The sequence below is a fragment of the Moschus berezovskii genome, chromosome X (genome assembly GCF_049115385.1).
Source record: "Moschus berezovskii isolate FMDL1 chromosome X, NW_MosBer_1.0, whole genome shotgun sequence".
Taxonomy (NCBI): Eukaryota; Metazoa; Chordata; class Mammalia; order Artiodactyla; family Moschidae; genus Moschus; species Moschus berezovskii.
This window is the reverse complement of record NC_142488.1, coordinates 51,536,518-51,563,765: the sequence shown is the minus strand read 5'-3', so window position 1 is coordinate 51,563,765 and position 27,248 is coordinate 51,536,518. Positions and strand designations below refer to the sequence as shown.

At 41.8% G+C, this 27,248-nt stretch overlaps 1 protein-coding gene and 1 long non-coding RNA gene across 4 annotated transcripts in view; one reads left to right on the top strand and one right to left on the bottom strand.

Moving 5' to 3' along the window:
• Nucleotides 1-27,248, top strand: part of LOC148773302 (uncharacterized) — a 53,249-nt gene that overhangs the window by 5,838 nt on the left and 20,163 nt on the right. The window lies entirely within an intron of this gene.
• LOC129535017 (X antigen family member 5-like) overlaps nucleotides 9,609-27,248 on the bottom strand; it is a 247,618-nt gene continuing 229,978 nt past the window's right edge. For 2 of the 3 annotated variants that reach the window (XM_088833575.1, XM_088833576.1), the window contains 4 exons: nucleotides 14,567-14,646; nucleotides 13,953-14,091; nucleotides 13,422-13,547; nucleotides 9,609-9,721 (listed from right to left, as the gene is read on the bottom strand). In XM_088833575.1, the coding sequence (XP_088689701.1) occupies nucleotides 9,699-9,721; nucleotides 13,422-13,547; nucleotides 13,953-14,091; nucleotides 14,567-14,638 (360 nt within the window). In that variant the 5' untranslated portion in view covers nucleotides 14,639-14,646 and the 3' untranslated portion in view covers nucleotides 9,609-9,698. The remainder of the gene's footprint in view (nucleotides 9,722-13,421; nucleotides 13,548-13,952; nucleotides 14,092-14,566; nucleotides 14,647-27,248) is intronic. The other variant, XM_088833577.1, reaches the window with a different exon arrangement.

Sequence of the window (27,248 nt, the reverse complement as noted above, 5' to 3'; positions counted from 1 at the left end):
TCAAGGTCCTGCAGGGGTGACAGGGTTTTCTTCAAGTGAGGTGGCACCTTAGAAGTGCTTAGGACACTGCAACTCAGACGCTTGATTGCCTCAAACTCAGAGATTCGCCCACGGATGCCAGCTGACTCCTAGAGTGACCTCACTGAAGCAGGCACTGACTGGGGAAGCGTCTCCAGCCTGTTTACTGGGCAGCGAACGCTCCTGGAGACTGGGTTCCACTGGTCCTCCAGTGCTCAGGCCAAGGACCCCCACTGTGAACTCTTGCCCATCAACCTCAGCACCTAACTGTGTGAGCCCTGGTCTGATCTGGGTCTCTGTCCCTCTACCCCGTGAGACCCTGAGCCTGTGCTTTCCACGTGGGCTCCCCAGAGTGTTCTAGGATTCCTTGCTTCCCAAGCCCCACAACCAATCACTGCTGCTTGTGTATTCAAAGCTGCAGTCGGTGGGCATGGCCAAAATGGGGCTGGAGCGTCCTCCTGGACATCTGAGGAAGGGGACTCCCCTCGGTCCAGGTTTGAGGCCTGGGTCGCCAGGGTAGCATCCTCCCCATCTGTGTCAAAGGCTGCGGTTGGTCACCCTGGGCAGTGGTGGACGGTTTGTCCTTCCATACGCAGGACTTGCACTGTTGCCGAATGGAACCCTCTCCCCTGTAGTACCTTCTACTTCCTGTGGTTGTGCTTCCCATCTCTGCAGCCACAATGGCCTGTTCGTCTCACACCTCACCCTCCAACACCCCCAGGAGGTGAGACCCCGTGGGGAGCCATTTTTCACTCAGGCTTGTTGGTCCTGGCTGGGACCCGACTGTTTTGCATTTCTAACCGTGCTCAGCCTCCCTCCTACACAACTGGTGAACTCCATGATGAGCAAAGGTCCAAGCATCCTGTTCACTGCATCAGAGAGTCTGCTCCAAGAATGATGTGACGAGGTAGTAAACAAGCTTTACTTCTCCTGCTTTACTGATGGACATCAGCTTTCCTGATGGACAGCATTTTGGCAGCATCTGTGAAAGTGAAACGGAGAAGGCAATGGCAAGCCACTCCAGTACTCTTGCCTAGAAGATCGCATGGCCAGAGGAGCCTGGTGGGCTGCAGTCCATGGGGTCGCTACTAGTCAGACACGACTGAGCGATTTCACTTTCACACATTGGAGAAGGAAATGGCAACCCACTCCAGTGTCCTTGCTTGGAGAATCCCAGGGACAGCGGAGCCTGGTCGGCTGCTGTCTATGGGGTCGCACAGAGTCGGACACGACTGAAGCGACTTAGCAGCAGCAGCATGAAAGTGAAAAATCCTTACAAAATCCTTGTCCTTGTTGATTTAATATTAAGAATCAATTAGGTTAATATACCACATCAGTAGAATAAGGGAGAAAAACCACATTATCATCTCAGTAGCTGCCTAAAAAGCATTGGACAAAATTCAGCATCCGTTCAAGATACAAAGACTCAAACTAGACGTAGAAGGCAACATTTTCAATCTGATATAAAACATCTATGAAAAACCCACAGCTATCATCGTACTTAATGATAAAAGGCAGAAGTACTTCCCCTGAAAATCAGGAACAATAGAAGGATACCATCTCTTAACCACTTCTATTCCACATTGTCCTGGAGGTTCTGGACAGGGGAATTAAGCAAGAGAAAGAAATAAAATGAATCTACATTGGAAAAGAAGTAAAGCTATTCTATTTGCAGATGACGTAATCTTTTGTGGGAGCTCTCAGTGATCTTTTATATATTCCACAGACACAGAGTCTGCCTAGTTGATCGTGTGGATTTAATCTGCAGCTTGTACAGCTGGTGGGAGGGTTTTGGGTCTTCTTCCTTAGTCGCACTCCCCATGGGTTTCAATTGTGGTTTTATTTCCACCTCTGTATATGGGTCTTCCACTGGGGTTTGCTCCTGAGGCTGCCCTGGAGGACTTGGGTTTGCCCCTGTGAGGGCCAGGTGTGGAGGTGGTGCGGCTGCTTGAGTCGCAGGTGTTCTGGCAACACCAGGTACTCAGGGGGTTGACGGCTAGGGCAGCAGGAATTATAGTGCTCTAGAAGGGTATGGCAACCAGTATTGGCCAACACGCTCCAGTATTCTTGCCTGGAGAACCCCTCTCCCTGACAGAGAAGCCTGGCAACCCATAGTCCACAGGGGTCGGACACTACTGAAGTGACCCTGCACGCATAGATATAAGACTTTTTTTGCCTGTGGCAGCTCTGCACCAGTGAGAGTTGAGCGTGAACGTTTCACAGCAGCTTGGCTTGCGGGGACCCTGGCGATGCCAAGTGTGCAGGGACATGGACTGCCTCCGCCGCAGGAGTTATGGCCCTATCAGAGTCCTTTTTCAAGCCTCTTGTAGCTGGCGATCAGAAGGCCTCTTTGGCCAGTCTTTCTCCATAGCTCTGCCCATTCAGGCACTTAGAGGGCTTCCTTACCTGGAGTCCTTCTCTGTTGTTCGCGCATCACTCACTGAAAGGGGCACCCTGGGTGGGGTCCTACTCTGCAGTTCAGTGCATCAGGTGTTTGATGGGCCAGCCTCTCTATTGTTCAGATGCCAAAGCGGGCATGTGGGGGTCGAGAGGCTATGGTGATGGCTCCACACCCTATGCATGACTCAGCAGTATCACCTTACTTCCATGGCTGCCCGGATTTCCTCCACAGGCATTTCCCACCACAGTCTCCTCCCTCACATCCCCTCCATCTGTCTCTCTGCAGTCAACACCAGCCCTCCCCTGGGATTGCTCCACAATGCCTAAACTCCAGCTCCCAGCCACTGCGCCATCTAGGGTATGTATGAATGCGGCAAGGATGTCTGATTCTCATTCCATTTAGGCTGCCACAGATGAGCTGTGAATGTTTCTCCTCTGACTCAGACAATTGCCCCGATGTGGGGATCAGACCCCTGCTTCAGTTCCCCCACCCACCGAGGGCAGGTCCAGCCCTACTAACAGTCCCGTTTTCCCCCCTAGTTCCTTCATCCTACCGAGTTTTGCGTGGTTCTATATGTTCTTTCCCACTGGTCAGGTACTCCTGTCCGCGCTCAGCTGGTGTTCTGCATGCACTTCTGTGTCTGCAGGTATATTCCTGATGTATCCGTGGAGAGAGCTGTATTCCCCGTCCACCTACTCCTCTGCCTTCTTGTCGATCCATGATATAACCTTGTGTATAGAAAATCCTAAAGAACCACCCTCTCACCACAGAGACTATTAGACCTAATACAGGGGCTCGACAGGTTTGCAGAATACAAGGTCATATACAAAGAGCAAATAGATCTCTATACACGTTCAAGACTTGTACAATACAAACTACAAAACATTGCTAAGTGAAATTAAAGATGGTCTAGATAAGTGGAAATTTCACTTCAGTTCAGTCACTCAGTTGTGTCCGACTCTTTGCGATCACATGGACTGCAGCACACCAGGCTTCCCTGTCCATCACCAACTCCTGGAGCTTGCTCAGATTTTTATGGATGCGGGAGATCACATTTATGGGTTGGAAGACTTACTATTGTGTTAAGATGGCAGTACTCCCCTAATAGAGGCTTATCAAAATTCAAACTGCTCTTTTCCACCAGAAATCAACAAACTGATCCTAGAATTATAAGAATTAAAAGGGTCCTGGGATAGCCAAAACAGTGTGGAGAAAGAACAAGTACTTACTCTTCCCAATTTCAAAACTCACTTCAAACCTACAATAATCAAGGCATTATGGCACTGACATAATAGACAGATAATGGAATAGAACGGAGAGTCACGAAACAAGGCCGTATCTCTATGGTCAGTTGATTATTGTGAGGGGTGTAGAGGCCATTCAATGGCAAAGAATAATGTTTCAACAAATGGTCTTGGGATAACTGGATGTTCACATGCAAAAGAATCAACTTCGACCTATACCTCACACTGTATATAACAAATAACTAAAAACTGATGAAACACCTAAATATAAGAGCTAAAACTGTAAAGCACTCAGAAGAAAACGGAAATGTAAATGTTAATCCTGGATTAGACAATGATTTCCTAGATATGATACAAAAAGCGCAAGCACCAAAGGAAACAAAAATAGGCAATTTGGAATCATCAAAATTAAAACTTTTATCCTTCAAACGATACTATCAAGAATGTGAGGCATCTAGGGCACCTACTGGATGCTGGCAGGGAGCCTTGGAACCCAGGTGGACCAGAGGAACACCAGAGCAACCCTGTATGATGTGGGAGTGGGGAGCGAGTGGGGAGGAGTTGTGGAGGCTAGTTGGGGGTTAGTGTTCCTGAGGGTCAGCTAGAGGAGGAAAGGTTTCCCTACACGTGCAGAGGCACTGAAGGGGATCAGTGGGGATGGGGAGGGACCCTTGGGTTTTGTTTTTCTTTTCTTTTTTTAAAATTTATTTATTTTAATTGGAGGCTAATTACTTTATATTATTGTATTGGTTTTGCCATACACTGACATGAATCTGCCCCGGGTGTACATGTGTTCCCCATCTTGAACTCTCCTCCCACCTCCCTCCCCATCCCATCCCTCTGGTTCATCCCAGTACACCAGCCCCGAGCATCCTGTATCATGCATCCAACCTGGACTGGAGATTCGTTTCACATATGATAATACACATGTTTCAATGCCATTCTCCCAAATCATCCCACCCTCGCCCTCTCCCACAGAGTCCAAAAGACTGTTCTATACATCTGTGTCTCTTTTGCTGTCTCGCATACAGGGTTATCCTTATCATCTTTCTAAGTTCCATATATATGCGTTAGTGTACAGTATTGGTGTTTTTCTTTCTGGCTTACTTCACTCTGTATAATAGGCTCCAGTTTCATCCACCTCACTAGAACTGATTCAAATCTATTCTTTTTAATGGCTGAGTAATACTCCATTGTGTAAATGTACCACTGCTTTCTTATCCATTCTTCTGCAGATGGACATCTAGGTTGCTTCCATGTCCTCGCTATTATAAACAGTGCTGCGATGAACATTGGAGTACATGTGTCTCTTTCAATTCTGGTTTCCTCGGTATGTACACCCAGGAGTGCGATTGCTGGGTCGTATGGCAGTTCTATTTCCAGTTTCTTAAGGAATCTCCACACTGTTCTCCCTAGTGGTTGTACTAGTTTGCATTCCCATCAACAGTGTAAGAGGGTTCCCTTTTCTCCACACCCTCTCCAGCATTTATTGCTTGTAGACGTTTGGATAGCAGCCATTCTGACTGGCGTGAAATGGTACCTCACTGTGGTTTGGTTTGCATTTCTCTGATTATGAGTGATGTTGAGCATCTTTTCGCGTGTTTGTTAGCCATCTGTATGTCTTCTTTGGAGAAATGTCTGTTTAGTTCTTTGGCCCATTTTTTGATTGGGTCGTTTATTTTTCTGGAATTGAGCTGCAAGAGTTGCTTGTATATTTTTGAGATTAATCCTTTGTCAGTTGCTTCATTTGCTATTTTTTTCTCCCATTCTGTCTTTTCACCTTGCTTATAGGTTCCTTTGCTGTGCAGAAGCTTTTAATTTTAATTAGGTCCCTTTTTTTTTATTTTTGCTTTTATTTCCAATATTCTGGGAGGTGGGTCATGGAGGATCCTGCTGTGATTTATGTCGGAGAGTGTTTTGCCTATGTTCTCCTCTAGGAGTTTTATAGTTTCTGGTCTTACATTTAGATCTTTAATCCATTTTGAGTTTATTTTGGTGTATGGTGTTAGGACGGGTTCTAGTTTCATTCTATTACAAGTGGCTGACATGTTTTCCCAGCACCACTTGTTAAAGACACTGTCTTTTCTCCAGTGAATATTCTTGCCTCCCTTGTCAAAGATAAGGTGTCCACAGGTGAATGGATTTATTTCTGGGCTTTCTATTTTGTTCCATTGATCTATCTTTCTGTTTTTATGCCAGTACCGTACCGTCTTGATGACTGTGGCTTTGTAGTAGACCTGGAGTCCGGCAGGTTGATTCCCCCAGGTCCTTTCTTCTTTCTCAAGATTGCTTTGGCTATTCGAGGTTTTTGGTATTTCCATAAAAATTGTGAAATTATTTGTTCTAGCTCTGTGAAAAACACCGTTGGTAGCTTGATAGGGATTGCATTGAACTTATAGATTACTTTTGGTAATATATTCATTTTCACAATATTTATTCTTCCAATCCATGAACACGGTATATTTCTCCATCTATTAGTGTCCTCTCTGATTTCTTTCACCAGTGTTTTATAGTTTTCTATATATAGGTCTTTTGTTTCTTTAGGTAGATTTATTCCTAAGTATTTTATTCTTTTCGTTGCAACGGTGAATGGAATTGTTTCCTTAATTTCTCTTTCTATTTTCTCATTGTTAGTGTATAGGATTTCTGTGTGTTGATTTTATATCCTGCAACTTTACTATACTCATTGATTAGCTCTAGTAATTTTCTGGTACAGTCTTTAGGGTTTTCTGTGTAGAGGATCATGTCATCTGCAAACAGTGAGAGTTTTACTTCTTTTCCGATTTGGATTCCTTTTATGTCTTTTTCTACTCTGATTGCTGCGGCCAAAACTTCCAAAAGTATGTTGAATAGCAGTGGTGAGAGTGGGCACCCTTGTCTTGTTCCTGACTTTAGGGGAAACGCTTTCAATTTTTCACCATTGAGGATAATGTTTGCTGTGAGTTTGTAATATATAGCTTTTATTACATTGAGGAATGTTCCTTCTATTCCTTCCTTCTGGAGGGTTTTGATCATAAATGAATGTTGAATTTTGTCAAAGGCTTTCTCTGCATCTATTGAGATAATCATATGATTTATATTTTTCAATTTGTTAATGTGGTGTATTACGTTGATTGATTTGCGGATATTGAAGAATCCTTGCATCCCTGGGATAAAGCCCACTTGGTCATGATGTATGAACTTCTTAATCTGTTGTTGCATTTTGATTGCTATAATTTTGTTAAGGATTTTTGCATCAATGTTCATCAGTGATATTGGCCTGTCGTTCTGTTTTTTTTTTGTGGCATCTTTGTTAGGGTTTGGTATTAGGGTGATGGTGGCCTCATAGAATGAGTTTGGAAGTTTACCTTCCTCTGCAATTTTCTGGAAGAGTTTGAGTAGGATAGGTGTTAGCTCTTCTCTAAATTTTTGGTAGAATTCAGCTGTGAAGCCATCTGGACCTGGGATTTGTTTGCTGGAAGATTTCTGATTACAGTTTCAGTTTCCGTGCTTGTGATGGGTCTGTTCAGATTTTCTATTTCTTCCTGGTTCAGTTTTGGAAAGTTGTACTTTTCTAAGAATTTGTCCATTTCTTCCAAGCTGTCCATTTTATTGGCATATGATTGCTGATAGTAGTCTTTTATGATCCTTTGTATTTCTGTGTTGCCTGTTGTGATCTCTCCCTTCTCATTTCTAATTTTATTGATTTGGTCTTTCTCCCTTTGTTTCTTGATGAGTCTGGCTAGTGGTTTGTCAATTTTATTTACTCTCTCAAAGAACCAGCTTTTGGCTTTGTTGATTTTTGCTATGGTCTCTTTTGTTTCTTTTGCATTTATTTCTGCCCTAATTTTTAAGATTTCTTTCCTTCTACTCACCCTGGGGTTCTTCATTTCTTCCTTTTCTAGTTGCTTTAGGTGTGGAGTTAGGTTATTTAGTTGGCTTTTTTCTTGTTTCTTGAGGTATGCCTGTTATGCTATGAACCTTCCCCTTAGCACTGCTTTTACAGTTGTCCCACAGGTTTTGGGTTGTTGTGTTTTCATTTTCATTCATTTCTATGCATATTTTGATTTCTTTTTTTATTTCTTCTCTGATTTGTTGGTTATTCAGCAGCGTGTTGTTCAGCCTCCGTATGTTGGCATTTTTAATAGTTTTTCTCCTGTAATTGAGATCTAGTCTTACTGCATTGTGGTCAGAAAAGATGCTTGGAATGATTTCAATTTTTTTGAATTTACCAAGGCTAGATTTATGGCCCAGGATGTGATCTATCCTGGAGAAGGTTCCATGTGCGCTTGAGAAGAAGGTGAAATTTATTCTTTGGGGTTGAAATGTCCTATAGATATCTATTAGGTCTAACTGGTCTATTGTATCATTTAACGTTTATATTTCCTTGTTAATTTTCTGTTTAGTTGATCTATCCACAGGTGTAAGTTGGGTATTAAAGTCTCCCACTATTATTGTGTTATTGTTAATTTCCCCTTTCATACTTGTTAGCATTTGTCTTACATATTGCCGTGCTCCTATGTTGGGTGCATAAATATTTATAATTGTTATATCTTCTTCTTGGATTGATCCTTTGATCATTATGTAGTGTCCTTCTTTGTCTCTTTGCACAGCCTTTGTCTTAAGGTCTATTTTATCTGATATGAGTATTGCTACTCCTGCTTTCGTTTGGTCTCTATTTGCATGGAATATCTTTTTCCAGCCCTTCACTTTCAGTCTGTATGTGTCCCTCGTTTTGAGGTGGGTCTCTTATAGACAACATATGTAGGGGTCTTGTTTTTGTATCCATTCAGCCAGTCTTTGTCTTTTGGTTGGGGCATTCAACCCATTTACATTTAAGGTAATTATTGATAAGTATGATCCTGTTGCCATTTACTTTATTGTTTTGGGTTCGAGTTTATACACTCATTCTGTGTTTCCTCTCTAGAGAAGGTCCTTTAGCATTTGTTGGAGAGCTGGTTTGGTGATGCTGAATTCTCTCAGCTTTTGCTTGTCTGTAAAGCTTTTGATGTCTCCTTCATATTTGAATGAGATCCTTGCTAGGTACAGTAGTCTGTGCTGTAGCTTATTTTCTTTCATCACTTTAAATATGCCCTGCCATCAAAGAGGACACTAATAGATGGAGAAATATACCGTGTTCCTGGATCGGAAGAATAAATATTGTAAAAATGAGTATACTACCCAAAGTAATTTATACATTCAATGCAATCCCTATCAAGCTACCAACGATATTTTTCACAGAACTAGAACAAATAATCTCACAATTTGTATGGAAATACAAAAAACCTCGGATAGCCAAAGCAATCTTGAAGAAAAAGAATGGAACTGGAGGAATTAACCTGCCGGACTTCAGGCTCTACTACAAAGCCACAGTCATCAAGACAGTGTGGTACTGGCATAAAGACAGAAATATAGATCAATGGAACAAAATAGAAAGCCCAGAGATAAATCCACGCACCTATGGACACCTTATCTTTGACAAAGGAGGCAAGAATATAAAATGGAGAAAAGACAGTCTCTTTAACAAGTGGTGCTGGGAAAACTGGTCAGCCACTTGTAAAAGAATGAAACTAGAACCCTTCCTAACACCATACACCAAAATAAACTCAAAATGGATTAGAGAGCTAAATGTAAGACCAGAAACTATAAAACTCCTAGAGGAGAACGTAGGCAAAACACTCTCTGACTTAAATCACAGCAGGATCCTCCAAGACCCACCTCCCAGAATATTGGAAATAAAAGCAAAAATAAAAAAATGGGACCTAATTAAAATCAAAGCTTCTGCACAGCAAAGGAAACTATAAGCAAGCTGAAAAGACAGCCTTCAGAATGGGAGAAAATAATAGCAAATGAAGCAACTGATAAAGGATTAATCTCCAAAATATACAAGCAGCCCCTGCAGCTCAATTCCAGAAAAATAAACGACCCAATCAAAAAACACCCAGGGATAAATTTAACAAAGAATGTGCGAGTAGAAAATGAAACTTTATTGACAGAACTTTAACAGTCAAATATATAGCATAAGAACAGCATAGATGGTTCCAGGTTATCTTCATTCAAGCAAATGGTTTCCCTTCACCTATAATATAAACATTAAAACATCAAAATTACTTAACAGAATTTTATTTCAATGATAGGAGAGGTATACAAAGTTCCCTGTAGTTGTAGTTTTATAAAATGGACTAAAACAAGAACATTAAGGGCGACCCTTTGGCTTACCTTCAGTTAATCTTCTCTAGAGATTTTACAGGCACATTACCAGTATTTTTAAAAACACACTAGTCTTCCTAGTTATACAAGAAAACAATGACACTGAATTCAGAACAAATTAAATCAGTGGAACTTATCAGAAGGTAGTTTTCAGTAGAAGGCATAACTGTGTACACATTCAGTAAAATATGTAACAACAAAAAACACCCTAAGAAAAACAAAATACACAAAAAATGAAACAAAAAATTCCCCAAAAGGATCATTTAAATATATTGATTAGAAATAGTATTCTGAATATAGGATAGCTAAACAGTTGTTATCTCTGTTACTGCTTAAGTAAAGTAAATAAAAAGGCCAGTATTACATTTGTTTCTTCGCTACTGTGGAAAAGTATAGAAATTTTCATTTGTTCTAATTTATCCCTGATATGGTTGTTTTAAGTTGGTTCAACATTTGTCCCCTTTTTACTTGTGGCCCTCATGCAATTCTAAATGTTTCTTTTCACCCTGGAAAGCATTCCGGTTGGTATAATAAATTATATAGTGACACTAATTTTAAGTCATTACTATAACTGGCGACATGGTGACATCAAAATGTGAAGCAGAAATAGGACTGTTTCTCACAAAAAAAGAAAGAAAAAAAGGAGAGAAGAGAAGAAAAGGGAGAGCAAGACGGAGTATGAGTGAGACAGGAAAGCAAGTAGGAAGACAGAAAGAACGTCTGGAAAAGCAGATATTTTTCTTTGCTTCTCAATGATAATGGCTTTTGAGAGACAACTCTGACCAGTTTCAAAAGTTCATCCACGGTATCTGTGATGTTGAGTTATTTAGTTACTGTGGGGTATGTTAAATAATATTTGTTTTTCTATCCTATTAACCATTTCATCAATATCCTGAAAATATCTGAGTTCCAGATTATACTGTTTTAATTCTGTAATATACCGTTAGTGTCTTATTCATATTTCTTATTATGTGTATTTGGGCTTTGTCCATTTTCTTCACAATTATGTAAACTGAGAGGAATGGACTGGGAATTTGGGGTTGGCAGATACAAACTATTACACTCAGAATGGATAAACAACAAGGTCCTACTATACCACGCAGGGAACTATGTCCAAATCTCCGGTGATAAATCACAATGGAAAAGAATATTTTAAAAGTGTATATATATGTGTTAAAAAATTATGTAAACTAGCACATTGTCTTTATTAGTTGAATTTATTTTCCTCTTCCTAAAAATTCATACCTGTCTTTTATTAAGTATCTTTTTCTTTTTCCCTTAGGTTTATTCTGTTGCTCTTTCTCTTACCTTTTATATTGTATGCAGGGTTTTATATTTATGTACTTTGTAATTTATGTATTGTTCTTTTTAAGTACCACACATATTTAGGGCTAAGATTTTTCTATGAGAACATTTTAATCATGTTCTGTAGTTACTTGAAAGTAGTCTGGAAGTGGTATTTTCGTCTAAATGTTCTAATGGAACGGAACAAAAATGTAAAGTGAAAATATCTAGAAGGCTGCTTCCCTGGTGGCTCAGAGGTTAAAGCGTTTGCCTCCAATGCGGGAGACCCGGGTTCGATCCCTGGGTCGGGAAGATCCCCTGGAGAAGGAAACGGTAACCCACTCCAGTATTCTTGCCTGGAGAATCCCATGGACGGAGAAGCCTGGTAGGCTACAGTCCACGGGGTCGCATAGAGTCGGACACGACTGAGCGACGGAACGGAACGGAATACACAGTAAATTCTTCCCTAACCATGAAGTCCCTCCTTTAAAATCAGAAGCAGGCAATTAATTGTCAGCAATTTGGAAAACACGTATGTGAAAGATACTAAGTTGATTACGCGGGAAGAAATAGAGTTACAGACTTTGACTTTCAAAACTTTTTAAACTGATGTATCAAAGAGGAAAAATAACATATTTGATATGGTTCAGTTCAGTTCAGTCGCTCAGTCGTGTCCAACTCTCCGCGACCCCATGAATCACAGCACGCCAGGCCTCCCTGTCCATCACCAACTCCCGGAGTACACTCAAACTCATGTCCACAGAGTCGGTGATGCCATCCAGCCATCTCATTCTCCGTCGTCCCCTTCTCCTCCCGCCCCCAACCTTTCCCAGCATCAGAGTCTTTTCCAGTGAGTCAACTCGTCGCATGAGGTGGCCAAAGTATTGGAGTTTCAGCTTTAGCATCAGTCCCTCCAATGAACATCCAGGATTGATCTCCTTTAGAATGGACTGGTTGGATCTCCTTGCAGTATAAGGGACTCTCAAGAGTCTTCTCCAACACCACAGTTCAAAAGCATCGATTCTTCGGCGATCAGCCTTCTTCACAGTCCAACTCTCACATCCATACATGACCACGGGAAAAACCATTGCCTTGACTAGACGGACCTTGGTTGGCAAAGTAATGTCTCTGCTTTTTAATATACTATCAAGGTTGGTCATAACTTTCCTTCCAAGGAGCAAGCAGGCTCAGATTTTTATTAGTTCTTTAAGAGTGGGATGTATGGCAAAAGCCATCATCAAAAACCATCATAGTATTGCAAGGTAATTATCCTCCAATTAAAATAAGCAACCCCCCCAAAAAAAATAGACCAAACGTGGGGGGCAGGTAGTGTGCTTGGCATGTGTATCTTACTCACACCTGCCTTGAATATCACTGACTACATGCACTCTCTCAACTTGATCAGCCACAGACACAGGAAACTAGACTATCTTTTGCCATTTCATTGTTCAGTCATTTCATACTTCATTGGGGAAAAGATTTAAAATGCAACTACTTTTTAAGAGCTAGAGAATTCAGAATTTGAGAGAATTTAACAAACATCAAGCAGAATGTTGGCTCATTTTCTCCTTTAAAAAAACTTTATTTATTTAATTTAATTGGAGGCTAATTAAAATATAGTGGTGGTTTTTGCCATACATTGACATGAATCAGCCACAGGTGTACATGTGTCCCCCATCAGAAAATGAAATCTCAATTCCCCTGTTAAATTTGACTCGATGATATTTTATGATAAATAAATCATGTAAAACAGAGTATTCTTGTATGCATTCCATCAAAGAGAATCAGAGAATGCAAAAATTAGCATTGAAAAATTAGCATTTTAGTGTATCTGTTCTGAATTCACAACTTATATGAGTAAAGTTGAGTTTAGAAGTTAAGGGATTTCACAGAATCACACACGTTATGTTAAAGCTGGTACTAGAACCTATTTGAACGCCTGAGCATATTTCATATAAACTGATATTTATTACAAATGCTTTCCATATTTGTTACAAGCAGAAATTATAAAAGAACCTGAAAATAATTAGCTATTGCTTAAAGTACTTATACTCAGGAGAAGAAAACGGTTTCCTATTTCCAATTTGATATGGCTTTGATCCTGTCTGTTTCTTTATTTGAAAGTCTGTAAGTTAGGCACTCAGGCATCTGGGGTCTGAACTATCTTTCAAAGAATAGGTGAACTCTATTATTAAAATAATAGTAATGTTCCCTCTATATTAGCAAAGATATAATATTCTGAAAAACAGAAACCACATAAATTACTTTCTGAATGGATGACATACCTGCTTCTGGCACTTCAACTGGCTCTATAATTGATGCAAACTCCTCCCTGACATCAGGACCATCTCCACCTTCACCCCCAGTCTTTGCCACAGCCAATTCCTGGAGATCAGATTCAAGGTCAGAATCTTTAAAAAAAAATGCATCAATTCAGCTGTAAAGCATACAGTATAAACAAGGGAATGATGATATTCATTCCCTCGGTGTTATGAATTAAAAGCCTTAGGTTAGTATGCTAAAAATGAGATGAATAAGAACCTCAGGAGCATTATTCTGGGAATGTTTTGCTGGAGAAAAAGGAAAGCAGAATTTTCTGAATGTTATTGCCATTTTCCTTTTCCAGGATTGTCCTCAGACAACTTAGTTGCCCCCCTCTCTTTGTCTTGAAAGCAAGGGAAAATTTGACCGACCACACTAACCTGCAAACTATACTCTCCTCAGTTTTTCAGGAACTGTCTGAAGTCCTTTTCTAATGTTTCCTTTCCTCCTCTTACTGGTTATGTCTTAAGGCATGATGCACGGATACACTTTACCTTCAGAGGCATCCTTCTCCTTCTCTTCATCACGATTCACTGGATCCTCTCCATTTACTTCCTCCTCTCCCGGTGTGATATCCTGAATCCTAGGTGGTGGTTCCTCTTGTTGAGGTTGCTCAACACTGGAGTGCTGGTCCTAGTAGAGTGTGCATGCAAATAGAAAATTTTTGTTGTTAATACATCTAATAGCATAAACATACATAATACATAGATATAATCTGATCATAAGTAAACCTAACAACATTTTCCCAACACAATTCTATGTACTAACTTTTAATAAAGTTACTCTTCCCACAGGGAAGAGTTAGCTCCCATAAGAGTTACCCAGAAAGACTTTGGAAGTTATTTAAATCTATGTTGGATGGAAGTATGCAATCTGTTGTTAATAAGCAGAAGGAGGGAGTCACTGGGCACATTTCCAGGGAATTTAACAGTATACTCATCCAGGCAACGCCAGACTGTAATACATTTGGATCAATGTTCCTTCCTAAGACAAACTGTCACCCTTTATCAGCATGGAAGACCTTGACCACTGCATCTGTATTACCTAACATCATTTTCTCGAAAGTAAATTTGTGCTAATAGAAAACATCAAATGGAACGTTACTCACAACCACAGGTTCATCCAGCTCAGAGGACTCTTGCTCTATAGGTCCCAATGTTGATGCCACTTGCCCACTCATATTTCTCCCTGAAAGTGGAATATTGTGATTTAGAAAATGTATTTAAGAGTACTGCTATATTTGATCACTTTTATGACCATATGTTGACTATTTTTTTCATATGTGAAAATAATTTCAAAATAAAACTCTGGTTAAGTATGAGTGTACATGCATTCAAATTACACCAAATACAGTTGCTTGCAAAGCCATTTGTGTCTTCAATAAGCTGGCAGAGAAATCACCTTAAGGTACACAGGCAGACAGAGAATTTTTGTGAGGAAGCTTGATTTCACAACAGAATTCTACATCATGAAGATATTTATTGAAATACTGGTAGGAATTAAAAAATTCAGGACTATTGCTCTTGTCACACTCCTATTCACCAGACCTATTTTCCCCAATTCCCTTGGAATTCAGTTGGAACAGGAAGAAAGGCTCAGTCTTTACAGCCTGACTATGGCGATTTTCTCAGCGTCTGTGGCTGAGCTGAGTCTGCATACAGAGCAACCAGTCCCCCTCTCTCTTGGCACCTTGCCACAAAACTCGTGATACGGTCACAAACCCTCCACGGTCCCGTTTCTAGGCCTTTCCTTAATCGTCCACCCCGCCCCCTGCCCAGGTCCCACTGCCGGCCCCAGATTCTGTGCTCTGTCACCAGTTCCAGGGCCCCAATGAGCCAGATATCTCAAATAGCATCCGCAAGTCTCCCCCCAACCGTCATCTGACCCCCTGCCCTCCTCTGCCCACCGCCCTTCCTCTCCCGCCACTGGGACAAGAAATATGGCGTCCCAACACCTGTGAGGAGAAAGATGACGACCTCGAGGGCCTTCCTCCTCAAAGGCCCCAGATAGCACTACCCGACCCGCCTGAAACTTGCTGGCTCCCCCTCATACGCACGCAAACTTAAACTCCAGACAGGGCAGATCTGTGAACCTACCTGGTGAGTCTCAAGTAATGAGAAAGAACCGGGACTGAATAAACACACCTGTCTCAGGCCCAACGCTCCTCACAGAACGGGCTCAGGAAGGTCTATGCGCACCAAGGCGCATGCGCAGCAACGGGTGCCCGCGCGCGCGTGCACACACACTGCACATGCTCCTTGAGTTGGGCATGTGCAGTGCATGTTGAGCTATTCCCGCTACTGAGGTAGAGTCCTGGAACCGCAGGGTCTCTGCAGGATGAGAAAAGGCTTGAAGACTATATTTTTTTCCTTCCAGGGCAGTCTTTCTTCTGCATCCACAAACTGTGCTGATAGGTAGTCCCAGGTTTCCCTTAGTGGAGAATGTGTCTTGGGAAGACACTCATGACAGAAATAGATATTAGGGCTTTTTAATACCTACTTTTATACATGCTTTGATGAACCATTTCCTTCTCTGCTTCTGGATTTTCCATCATGCTTGCAATGGCTTTACTCACTTCCATGGAATAAATACATAGATACATATCTCTGTTTCCATTTTTTTGCTTGGAGCACTGCACATTTAAATCTCTGAACTGGTAACTGATTTCTCTGAATACATCTCTGGTTCCTATACAATATTGTTCTTTTAGAAGCAGACTTGACTTTCACCACCAGACACAGCCACAACTGGGAGTTGTTTCCGCTTTGGCTTAGCCTTTTCATTCCTTCTGTAGCTATTTCTTCACTCTTCTCCAGTAGCACATTCATCTTATTATTCTATTATAGTGGGAATTTTCGTACTTACTAGGAGTTTTGCTCACACAAAGATCTTTACTCAAATAGTCTACTCATGTACTCCTGATAGCCAAACCTAGGAACAGCCTAACTATTCAACAACTGGTATACAGATGGAAGAAAGACAAGAGTATACTCATACAAAAGAATACTATACAGTCACTTAAAAAGGAACTGCTAATGCATGTAACAGCAAGGATGCATCTCAGCTGTGCCAATGAGAGATGTCAGACACAGAAAGCTATGTACTATATGATTTCATGTCAATGGATTCCTGGAAAAGGCACAACTATAGGCACAGAAATATATCTGTGGTTGCCAGTGTATAGGAGTGGAGGAAGCAGTCTGTTGGCAAATAGCCCAAGGGAGCATTTTCGAACCAATGGGACATTTTCTACATTTTTACTGTGGTAGCATTTACACAATGGTATGCGTATGTCGAAACTCGACAAACTGTAATGCTTTAAATCATTGACTTCTATCGTATATAAATGATAGCTCAATACTTCTCACTTTTTTTAAAGGAAAAGGAACTTTTACATATCTAAATATTGGTTATCATATCCATCTAGATCACAAGCTCATAAACATAAAAATCTTATTTGGAATTCTTCCCAGACCTGGTCAACTTCCAGGATTCCCCATGCCACCTTTGTACTCTTATGACAGGACACAGAAACTTGGTCTTAACCATGTTTACAATTCCCTCTCCTTCAGCCCAAGTCCATATTCTTGCTGAGTTCTGTCCATTTTACTGGACAATGTCTAATGTGTCTACTTTTTCCCAAGTCCACCACATCTGCTGTAGTCCGAAGCCTCCCTCCGTCCGTCAACCCCCTTCTAATGGTCTCTCACATCCACTCAGGGTGTCTGTCTCCCACTCCCCGCCCTCTCCCTCCCTCTATTCCAGTTGCAAAACTGTTTATGTCTTTCTAGATAAAGGCTACTGTCCTACACAAGAACTTGAAGCTATGGTCTAGCCCTTGCCCAGCTTGCTAACAACATGGGAATCAGAGAATCCTCTTCTTTTCTCCCTTATCGAGCTTCATTCACACCCTCCAATTTCTTAAGTTTAGATTGTCCCATATTTCTGAAGCCTCCCGGTTAGTAAACTCCTTCAATCTAGGCTTCAACAGTATATGGAACGAGAACTTCCAGATATACAAGTTGGGTTTGAAGAGGCAGAGAAACAAGAGCTCAAATTGCAACATTCCTGAGATCATGAAGAAAGCAAGGGAATTCCAGAAACACATCTACTTCTGCTTCATTGACTAGACTACCTCAAGGCCTCTGACTTCGTGGATCACAACAAACTGGAAAATTCTTAGAGATGGGAGTACCAGATTAGCTGACCCGTCTCCTGAGAAACCTGTATGAGGGCTAAGAAGCTACAGTTAGAATAAGACATGGAACAATGGACTGGCTCAAAATTGGGAAAGGAACAAGACAAGGTTGTATATTGTCACTCTGCTTATTCAACTTACATGCAGAGCACATCATGAGAAATGCTGGGGTGGATGTCTCACAAGCTGGAATCAAGATTGCTGGCAGAAATATCAACAAGGTCAGATGTGCAGATCATACCACTCTAACAGCAGAAACTGAAGAGGAACTAAAGAACCTCTTGATGCGGGTGAAAGTGGAGAGAGAAAAGGCTGACTTAAAACTCAACATTCAAAAATATAAGATTATTGCATCCAATCCTATCATTTCACGGAAAACAGAAGGGGGGAGGTGGATGCAGTGACAGATTTAATTTTGGGGGGCTCCACAATCACTGTGGATGGTGATTGCTGCCATGAAATTAAGACACTTGATCCTTGGAAGAACAGCTATGACAAAGCTAGTATGCATGCATGCTCATTGCTTCGGTTGGGTCTGACTATGGCCCCATGGACTGGAGCCTGCCTCTGTCCAGGGGATTCTCCAGGCAAGAATACTTTAGTGGGTTGCCGTGGCCTCTGCCCATGGGGCATGGCAGTGCATCTTCCCAACCCAGGGGTGAAACCCCTGTCTCCTGCATCCCATGCATTGCAGGGTGATTCTCTTTCTTTTGCCACTTTATTTAATTTTTAATTGAAGGATAATTGATTTACAGAATTTTGTTGTTTTCTCTCAAACGTCAACAAGAATCAGTCGTAGGTACACACATGCAGAATTCTTTACTGCTGAGCCACGAGGGAAGCCTCTGTCAAACCTAGACAGCATAGTATAAAGCAGAGACATCACTTTGCCGACTATGGCTTTTTCAGTAGTCGTGTGCAGATGTGTGAGTTCGATCATTAAGAAGGCTGAGTGAGAAAGAATTGATGCTTTTGGTTTGTGGTACTGGAGGAGACACTTGAGAATCCCTCGGACAGCAAGGATATCAAAACAGCCAATCCTAAAGGAAACCAACTGTGAATATTCACTGGGAGGACCGATGGTGAAGCCCAAGCTCCAATACGTTGGCCACCTGATGGGAAGAGCCGATTCACAGGAAAAGACCCTGATGCTGGTCATAAAGCAGGTTATGCCATAGTGTCTGCTGAACAGGTTTTAGAAGTAAAATCTCTCCCCCAGGGAACCAGTGCTCAGTTAGCAGAACTTGTGGCTCTGACCCGAGTGCTAGAGTTAAACGAAGGGCAGCGAGCAAATATCTACACTGATTCTAAGTATGCTTATTTGACTTTATACGCTCATGCTGAAATATGGGAAGAAAGACAGTTTAAAAGGGCAACAGGAGAACCTATTAAGCATTTCAGAGAGATAGAGAGACTTTTAACTGCTATCAGTTAGTCAGTCAGTTCAGTCGCTCAGTCATGTCCGACCCTTTGCGACCCCATGAATCGCAGCAAGCCAGGCCTCCCTCTCCATCACGAACTCCCGGAGTTCACTCAAACTCATGTCCATTGAGTCGGTGATGCCATCCAGCCATCTCACCCTCTGTCGTCCCCTTCTCCTCCTGCCCCCAATCCCTCCCAGCATCAGAGACTTTTTTTTGTTTTGTTTTAATTTATTTATCTTAATGGGAGGCTAACTACTTTACATTATTGTATTGGCTTTGCCATACATTGACATGAGTCTGCCCGGGTGTACATATGTTCCCCATCTTTTACCCCCCTCCCAACTCCCTCCCCATCCCATGAGTCAACTCTTTGCATGAGGTGGCTAAAGTATTGGAGTTTCAGCCTTAGCATCAGTCCTTCCAATGAACACCCAGGACTGACCTCCTTTAGAAAGGACTGATTGGATCTCCTTTCAGTCCCAGGGACTCTCAAGAGTCTTCTCCAACACCACAGTTCAAAAGCATCAATTCTTCAGTGCTCAGCTTTCTTCACAGTCCAACTCTCACATCCATACATGACCACTGGAAAAACCATAGCCTTGACCAGACGGACCTTGGTTGGCAAAGTAATGTCTCTGCTTTTTAATATGCTGTCGAAGTTGGTCATAACTTTCCTTCCAAGGACTAAACGTCTTTTTATTTCATGGCTGCAATCACCATCTGCAGTGATTTGGAGCCCCCCACAATAAAGTCTCTCACTGTTTCCACTGTTTCCCCATCTATTTGCCATGAAGTGATGGGACCAGATGCCATGATCTTAGTTTTCTGAATGTTGAGCTTCAAGCCAACCTTTTCACTCTCCTCTTTCACTTTCATCAAGAGGCTTTTGAGTTCCTCTTCACTTCCTGCCATAAGGGTGGTGTCATCTGCATATCTGAGGTTATTGATATTTCTCCCGGCAATCTTGATTCCAGCTTGTGCTTCTTCCAGCCCAGCGTTCCTCATGACGTACTCTGCTGCTGCTGCTGTTGCTGCTAAGTCACTTCAGTTGTGTCCGACTCTGTGTGACCCCATAGATGGAAGCCCACCAGGCTCCCCCGTCCCTGGGATTCTCCAGGCAAGAACACTGGAGTGGGTTTCCATTTCCTTCTCCAATGTGTGAAAGTGAAAGTGAAGTCGCTCAGTCGTGTCCGACCCTTAGTGACCCCACGGACTGCAGCCTGCCAGGCTGCTCCATCCATGGGAATTTCTAGGCAAGAGTACTGGAGTAGATTGCCATTGCCTTCTCCAGTGGACCACATTCTGTCAGACCTCTCCACCATGACCCATCTTTTGGGTGGCCCCACATGTCATGGCTTAGTTTCATTGAGTTAGAAACTAACTCAGATTGTTTAGTTTTCTGTGATTGTGGTTTCAGTCTGTCTGCCCTCTCTCAGCGCCTACCGTGTTTCTTTTGTTTCTCTTACCTTGGACGTGGGGTGTCTCTTCACGGCTTCTCAAGGAAAGTGCAGCTGCTTCTCCTTACCTTGGACGTGCGGTATCCCATCCCATCTGCTGCTCCTGTCCTTGGACATAGGGTATTTCCTCATGGACGCCGTTCCTGACCTTGGACATGGTGTAGCTTCTCTCGGCTGCTGCTCCTCACCTTGGACATGGGATAACCATGGCTCCTGACCTTGGATGTGGGGTTGCTCCTCTCAGCTGTTCCTGTGCGTGAGCCACTCCTGCGCCACGCAGACACCGCTATTGCACACACAGATATTGGTCTATAATTTTCCTTTTCTGTGTTATCTTTAGCTTTGATATCAGGGTGATGCTGTACTTGTAGGATGAGTTTCCAGGTTATCCTAACACTATAGCATTTTGGAAGAGTTTTAGAAATGCATGTGTTAACATTTCTCTTAATGGTTCATAAAACTTACCTGTGAGGCCATCTGGATCTTGAATTTTGCTAACCGGAAAATTTTTCATCACAGTTTCAATATTAGTGCTCGTAAAGCTGTATTCATATTTTCTCTTTCCTCTTAGTTGAGTTTCCAAGAATTTGTCTGTGGCTTCCAGATTCTACATTTTATTGGCTTAAAGATTTTTTTTTGTAGTCTTTTATGATCCTTTGACATTTCTGTGGCATCACTTATGACATCTCCTTTCTCATGCCTAACTTTATTGATTTGAGTGTTCTCCCTTTTTTGTTGATGAGTCTGCCTCATGATTTATTTATTTTCTTTGTGCCCTCCCAGCGCCTGCTTTTAGTATAATTGATCTTTGCTATTGTTTTCATGTTTTTTTTTTCTGTTCTATTCTCTATGATTTTTTTTCCCCAAAACTAATTTTTGGTTTTGTATGTTTTTTGTCTTTCTCTAATTGCTTTAGCTATAAGGTTAGGTTGATTATTTGAGACATTCCTTTGTTATAATCTTTACTCTTAGTTTTTTTCCCTGTTTCATAGTTTTTATGCAATCACATTTTCTCATTTGTTTGTATGAGTTTATAAACATATATTATATATATTTTTCTTCTCTCTGATTTCTTCATTGACTTCTTGGCCATGTAGAGGTGTATACATGAGCCTCAATGTATTCATGTTTTTGTTTTTTGTTTTTGTTTTGCTCCCCCCATAACTGACATGTAAATCATAACATTGTGGTAAAAAAATGCTTGATACAATTTTGATTGTCTTAAATTTACCAAGGCTTGTTTTGTGATCCAGTTTGTGATTATCTTGGACATATTTCATTTGCCCTTGAGAAGAAACTGCGTTCTGCTGGTTTTGGATGAAATCTACTTAAGTATCAATTAAATTGTCAGGTCTGTTGTGTTATTTAAAGTTTGTGGTTTTTTTAATACTTCATTTTTAAATTGGAAGATAATCATTTTCCAATGTTGCTCTGGCTTCTGCTGTACAAAAGCATACATCAGCCTAAAGTATACATATGTCAGTTATTGTGCAGTTAATCATTTGTTGTTGTTGTTTCATTGTTCCACGCCCTTCTTAAATGTCTCCTGCATGATCTCCATTTATTTTCTGAGACGTTTGATCATCTCTACTGTCGTTACTCTCAATTCTTTTTCAGTGACACTTCCTATTTCCTCTTTAATTATGTCTTGTGTGTTTTTACCTTGTTTCTTTGCCTGCAACATACTCTACTATCTTCACATTTGTTTATCTTACTATGTTAACGGTCTTTTCTTCCCAGGGTGCAGGGTTGTAGTTCTTGCTTCTGGTCTGCACCCTGAGTGGATAAGTTTGGTCCAGTGGTTCGGTTTTCTTGAAGGTGGAGGGACTGCCAACTATATTCTTGTGGCCACAGCTGAGGCTTCTCTCTCTCACAGCGGGACCATGTCAGTGGTGTCTTTTGCAGGTATGTACGGGTTTACTCTGGCTTTAGGCAGTCCGTCTGTGGATAATTTGGTGTGTGTTTCTGTCTTGCTTTTGCGTGGTGTGAGGCATCAGCTCTGGATAGTACAGACTTTTGTGTGGAATTGGTTCTTATTTTCAGATGGAGGCCTTCATAGGGACTCTCACCAATTAATATTCACTGGAACCAGGAATTATCTTGTGGTCTATGATCCTCGATACAGTGCTGAAACCCTAGATGATCAGGCCCAACTTCTGGTCAGAGAACCAAGATCACATAGTAAGAGATTAGACAGAGGATTGGAGAAACACAGAATAATGGTAAGAAACCAAAAGCAAACAACAAGCAAAATAACACAAGCAATAATCACAATAGGGAAGAACACAGAATCAACAATAGAACTAAGCAAATAACTTGCAAGACATAAAACACCACCAGAGCAGAGTGCCACCTGAAGAATAAAGAAAACAAATCTAACAAAAATGACAAGAGCTTTCCCACAGAACAACAGAAAGTCACAGCTAATATAGAAACATACACCTATTAAGACAAAAATGACAAGAAACAACATCAACCAAAGGCACAGATAGCAGGAAAATAAGTACACAATATATACATACAAAAAATAAATATATGATTTAAACAATCTTAGAACACCAAATAAGCAAGAATAATAACAAGAAAGCCTACAACTGAGAAAAAGAGTGAATCGACCACACCGCATAGCAAAACATCGCAAATATAACGGATATTACCTAGGGTCCTGGTTGTCAGTGTTCTGGTCCCAACATGAGGCACAGCACAGCTCCGCATCTCCAGAAAGCTCTCCCAAATGTGGGGAGAACTGAACTCTGGATCTGCAGTAGGGACAGGTCAGACTCTAATCTGGGATAACTCCTGTTTGTTCTCAGAGCTGCCACAGCCTGGACATTTTCATTCATTGGAAATCTGTTGTCTTTTTACATATCCCATAGACAAAACGTCTGCATATTTGATTGTATGAATTTAATCTGAAGCTCGTTCAGCTGGTGGGAAAGTTTTCAACCTTTTCCCTTAGTTTCCCTGACCCTGGGTCTCAGATGTAGTCTTATGAAAACCTCTCCATGTGGTCACCAGGGAAGCCTACCCCAAGACTCTTGTGGGACACTTAGGTCTGCCTTGTTGAGCAACGGAGGAAGTGGTATAGCTGCTTGGACTGTAGGAGCACTGGTGGTGTCAGTTTTGCAGAGGAGCCAGCAGCCATGGGCAGAAAAGTTATGGCCCTAAAGGGATCATTTCCTAGCCTGTGATGGCAAAAGCATGAGTGGTAGTCTGGCTAGTCTTTCTCTATTGCCTGATAGTAGGTCTTAGCATGTGGGAAGAGGGGGGATTCCATGGTGTCACCACCTCCTCTGTGTGACTGACCCCAGAGGTCCTGCTTCTTTGTCAGTTTGGGATTTCTCAAAAGGCATTCCTTTCTACACATTTTGTTGTTCCAGATCCATCATTCCATCTCCACATACTTATAAGCAGTTCCCTCCCAGGTTGGCTTTCTAACACCATGTTTCATCTTCCAGGCCCTATGCACACTTGTTGACCTCTCTGTTTGTTTCTCACTCTATACAAACTATATTTCATCAGCTTCTTCACCTTGCTTCCTTTCAGTCAAAAGTAGTTTAAGGTTTTGTGAGATGACTTGCTTGAATCCTCAAACTATTCCATGCTTCTTGATCTCCCACTGCAAGACACAGGTTTGGTCCTATTCTTCTCGTCCTCCTTCTACCATCTTCCCTCGATTCGTCCCAGTTATGTCTAGATTCCATGTAGTCCTCTCTGTTGAGCAAGGTCTTCTGCTAATATTCATCTGATACTCTGGGGAAACTGTTGCCTTTATCAAAGTATTATTTGTGATGCCTCCATGGGTGGAGTTGCACTCAATGTCCTTTTACTTTTCTTCCAACTTGGAACTTCTGGTTCTCTTTCTAGGCAAGCTCTGTAATACCTTTTTGCATGCCAGTAAAACAACCAACTTTAGTTGACGTGAATTAATCTGTTTGATTGGAGGTTACATACATACACACATAACTGGCACATCTTTGACTTTGAACATGCAGACAAGCACATTTATTTTTCCTGAAATTTCTGCTAATGAGGAATTGCCATCAGCTTGAAGAAACGTAGTTCTTTTCCAGATAAGAGATGATACAGGAATTGGGCTCAAAAGTCAGTTCCTGAAAATATCTAGCTATTGGTCAAACTGTCCTGACATTTTCGCAGAGCACAGATTCCTTATTTCTGCTCTGGAGACTTAACTGTTTTAAGTGGGTGTCAAAGGTCAGAGACTGGCATGGGCATAATTTAATTCTTGTATAAGAAGATGGCAAGTGCCCAGGAATGTAACAGTTGGTTGATGATAGCTTGAAAAAGAGAGAGAGAAAAATATTACAAAAAGAAAAAGGAATGTGTAGTTAGTCATTTAATCTTAATAGGTAAACCTTAATTGGTGTTTGGATCATAGAAAAAGCAAGGGGATTCCATAAAGTCATCTACATCTGCCTTTTTGTCTCTGCTAACAGTTTAGACTGTTTGTGAATGTGAGGTCATTTGGTTGTGTCTGACGCTTTGTGACCCCATGGACTGTAGCCTACCTTTTCTTTCTCCAGGGGATCTTCCATACCCAGGGAGTCTGGGTCTCCTGCATTGCAGTCAGATGCTTTACCATCTGAGCCACCAGGGAAGCCCTTAGACTGTGCGGAGCACAAGAAATTGTGGAAAATTCTTAAAGAGATAAGAATACCAGACCATCATACCTGTTTCCTGGGAAACGTGCATATAGCTCAAGACACAATAGATGGAATTGGACAAGGATCAATGAACTGGTTCAAAATTGGGAAGGAAATACATCAAGTCTATACGCTGTCACTTCATGGGAAATAGATGGAAAAACAGTGGAAACAGTGTCAGACTTTATATTTTTGGGCTCCAAAATCACTGCAGATGCTGACTGCAGCCATGAAATTAAAAGACGCTTGCTCCTTGGAAGGAAAGTTATGACCAACCTTGATAGTATATTAAAAAGCAGAGACATTACTTTGTCAACCAAGGTCCGTCTAGTCAAGGCAATGGTTTTTCCCGTGGTCATGTATGGATGTGAGAGTTGGACTGTGAAGAAAGCTGATCGCCGAAGAATCGATGCTTTTGAACTGTGGTGTTGGAGAAGACTCTTGAGAGTCCCTTATACTGCAAGGAGATCCAACCAGTCTATTCTAAAGGAGATCAATCCTGGATGTTCATTGGAGGGACTGATGCTAAAGCTGAAACTGCAATGCTTTGGCCACCTCATGCGACGAGTTGACTCACTGGAAAAGACTCTGATGCTGGGAAAGGTTGGGGGCGGGAGGAGAAGGGGACGACGGAGAATGAGATGGCTGGATGGCATCACCGACTCTGTGGACGTGGGTTTGAGTGTACTCCGGGAGTTGGTGATGGACAGGGAGGCCTGGCGTGCTGTGATTCATGGGGTCGTGGAGAGTCGGACACGACTGAGCGACTGAACTGACCTGAACTGATATGCTGTCAGCCAGCTTATTTGACTTCTGTGCAGAATACATCATGGAAAGTAACTTGCTGAAAGAATCTGAAGCTGGAAATAAAATTACTGTGTGAGAAATATGAATAACCTTAATTATAAGATGACACCATACAAATGGCTGAAAAACACTAGGAACTAAAGAGCGTTCTGATGAAGGTGAAAGGGGAGAGTGGAAAAGCTGGATTAAAACTCAATATAACTCATTACACCCAGGGTGGATTCATGTCAATGTATGGCAAAACCAACCAATATAATATTGTAAAATAATTAGCCTCCAATAAAAATTAGAAAAAACACACACACAAACAAAGTAAGATCATGGAGTTTGGTCCCATCATTTTGAGATATATCAAGGGATGCAATTGAATAAGTGACAGGTTTTACTTTCTTGACCTCCAATATCACTGCCGGAAGTGACTGCAGCCATGAAACTAAAAGTCACTTGCCCCTTGGATGAAAAGCTATGACCAATCTAGACACCACATTAAAAGGTGGAGAGATTACTGAAAAAGGTCTGAACAATCAAAGTTGATTTTCAGGTGTAATGTATGGAGGAGAGAGCGGGACCACAAGAACTGAGCACCAAAATACCGATGCTTTGCAACAGTGGGGCTGGAGAAGATGTGTAAGAGTTCTGGGGTGAGCATGGAGTTCAAACTAGTAAAGCATGAAGGAAATCAAGCCTGGCTATTCAGGGAAGGACTGATGCTGAACAGGAAGAGCCAATATATTGACCACCTGAGGCCAAGAGCAAAATCACCGGAAAGAAACTGGTGCTGGGAAAGATTGAGGGCAGGAGGGGAAGGGAACGACAGAGCATGAGATGGCTGCAAAGCATCACTGACTCCAAGATCATGGGTTTGAGAAAACTGTGGGCACTTTGAAGGGGGGGGAAGCCCGGGGTTCTTGCTGTACATGGAGTTGCAAAGAGTCAGACAAGAGTGAGTGACTGAAAAACATCAAAAAATTGGTATTGGCAGTGCTTGGGAGATGGTTCAGATAGCATGTTAACTCTGTCATTGTGCCTGGGATGATAAGTGAGACTGAGGACAATTAGAAAGAATACAGTTCTTGTCAGTTTCCTTCTTTTCCTCCCTCAAAATGTACTTCTCACAATGTCTCTTGAGAGTTTTCCAGAGGAGAACTCCTGCAGTCATGTGGTATCCTGAGATGGAAACCTTAGCCCCCATGCCCCTTGGATCAACAACCTTGGTCTTAGACAGAAGCAGGCACTGTCT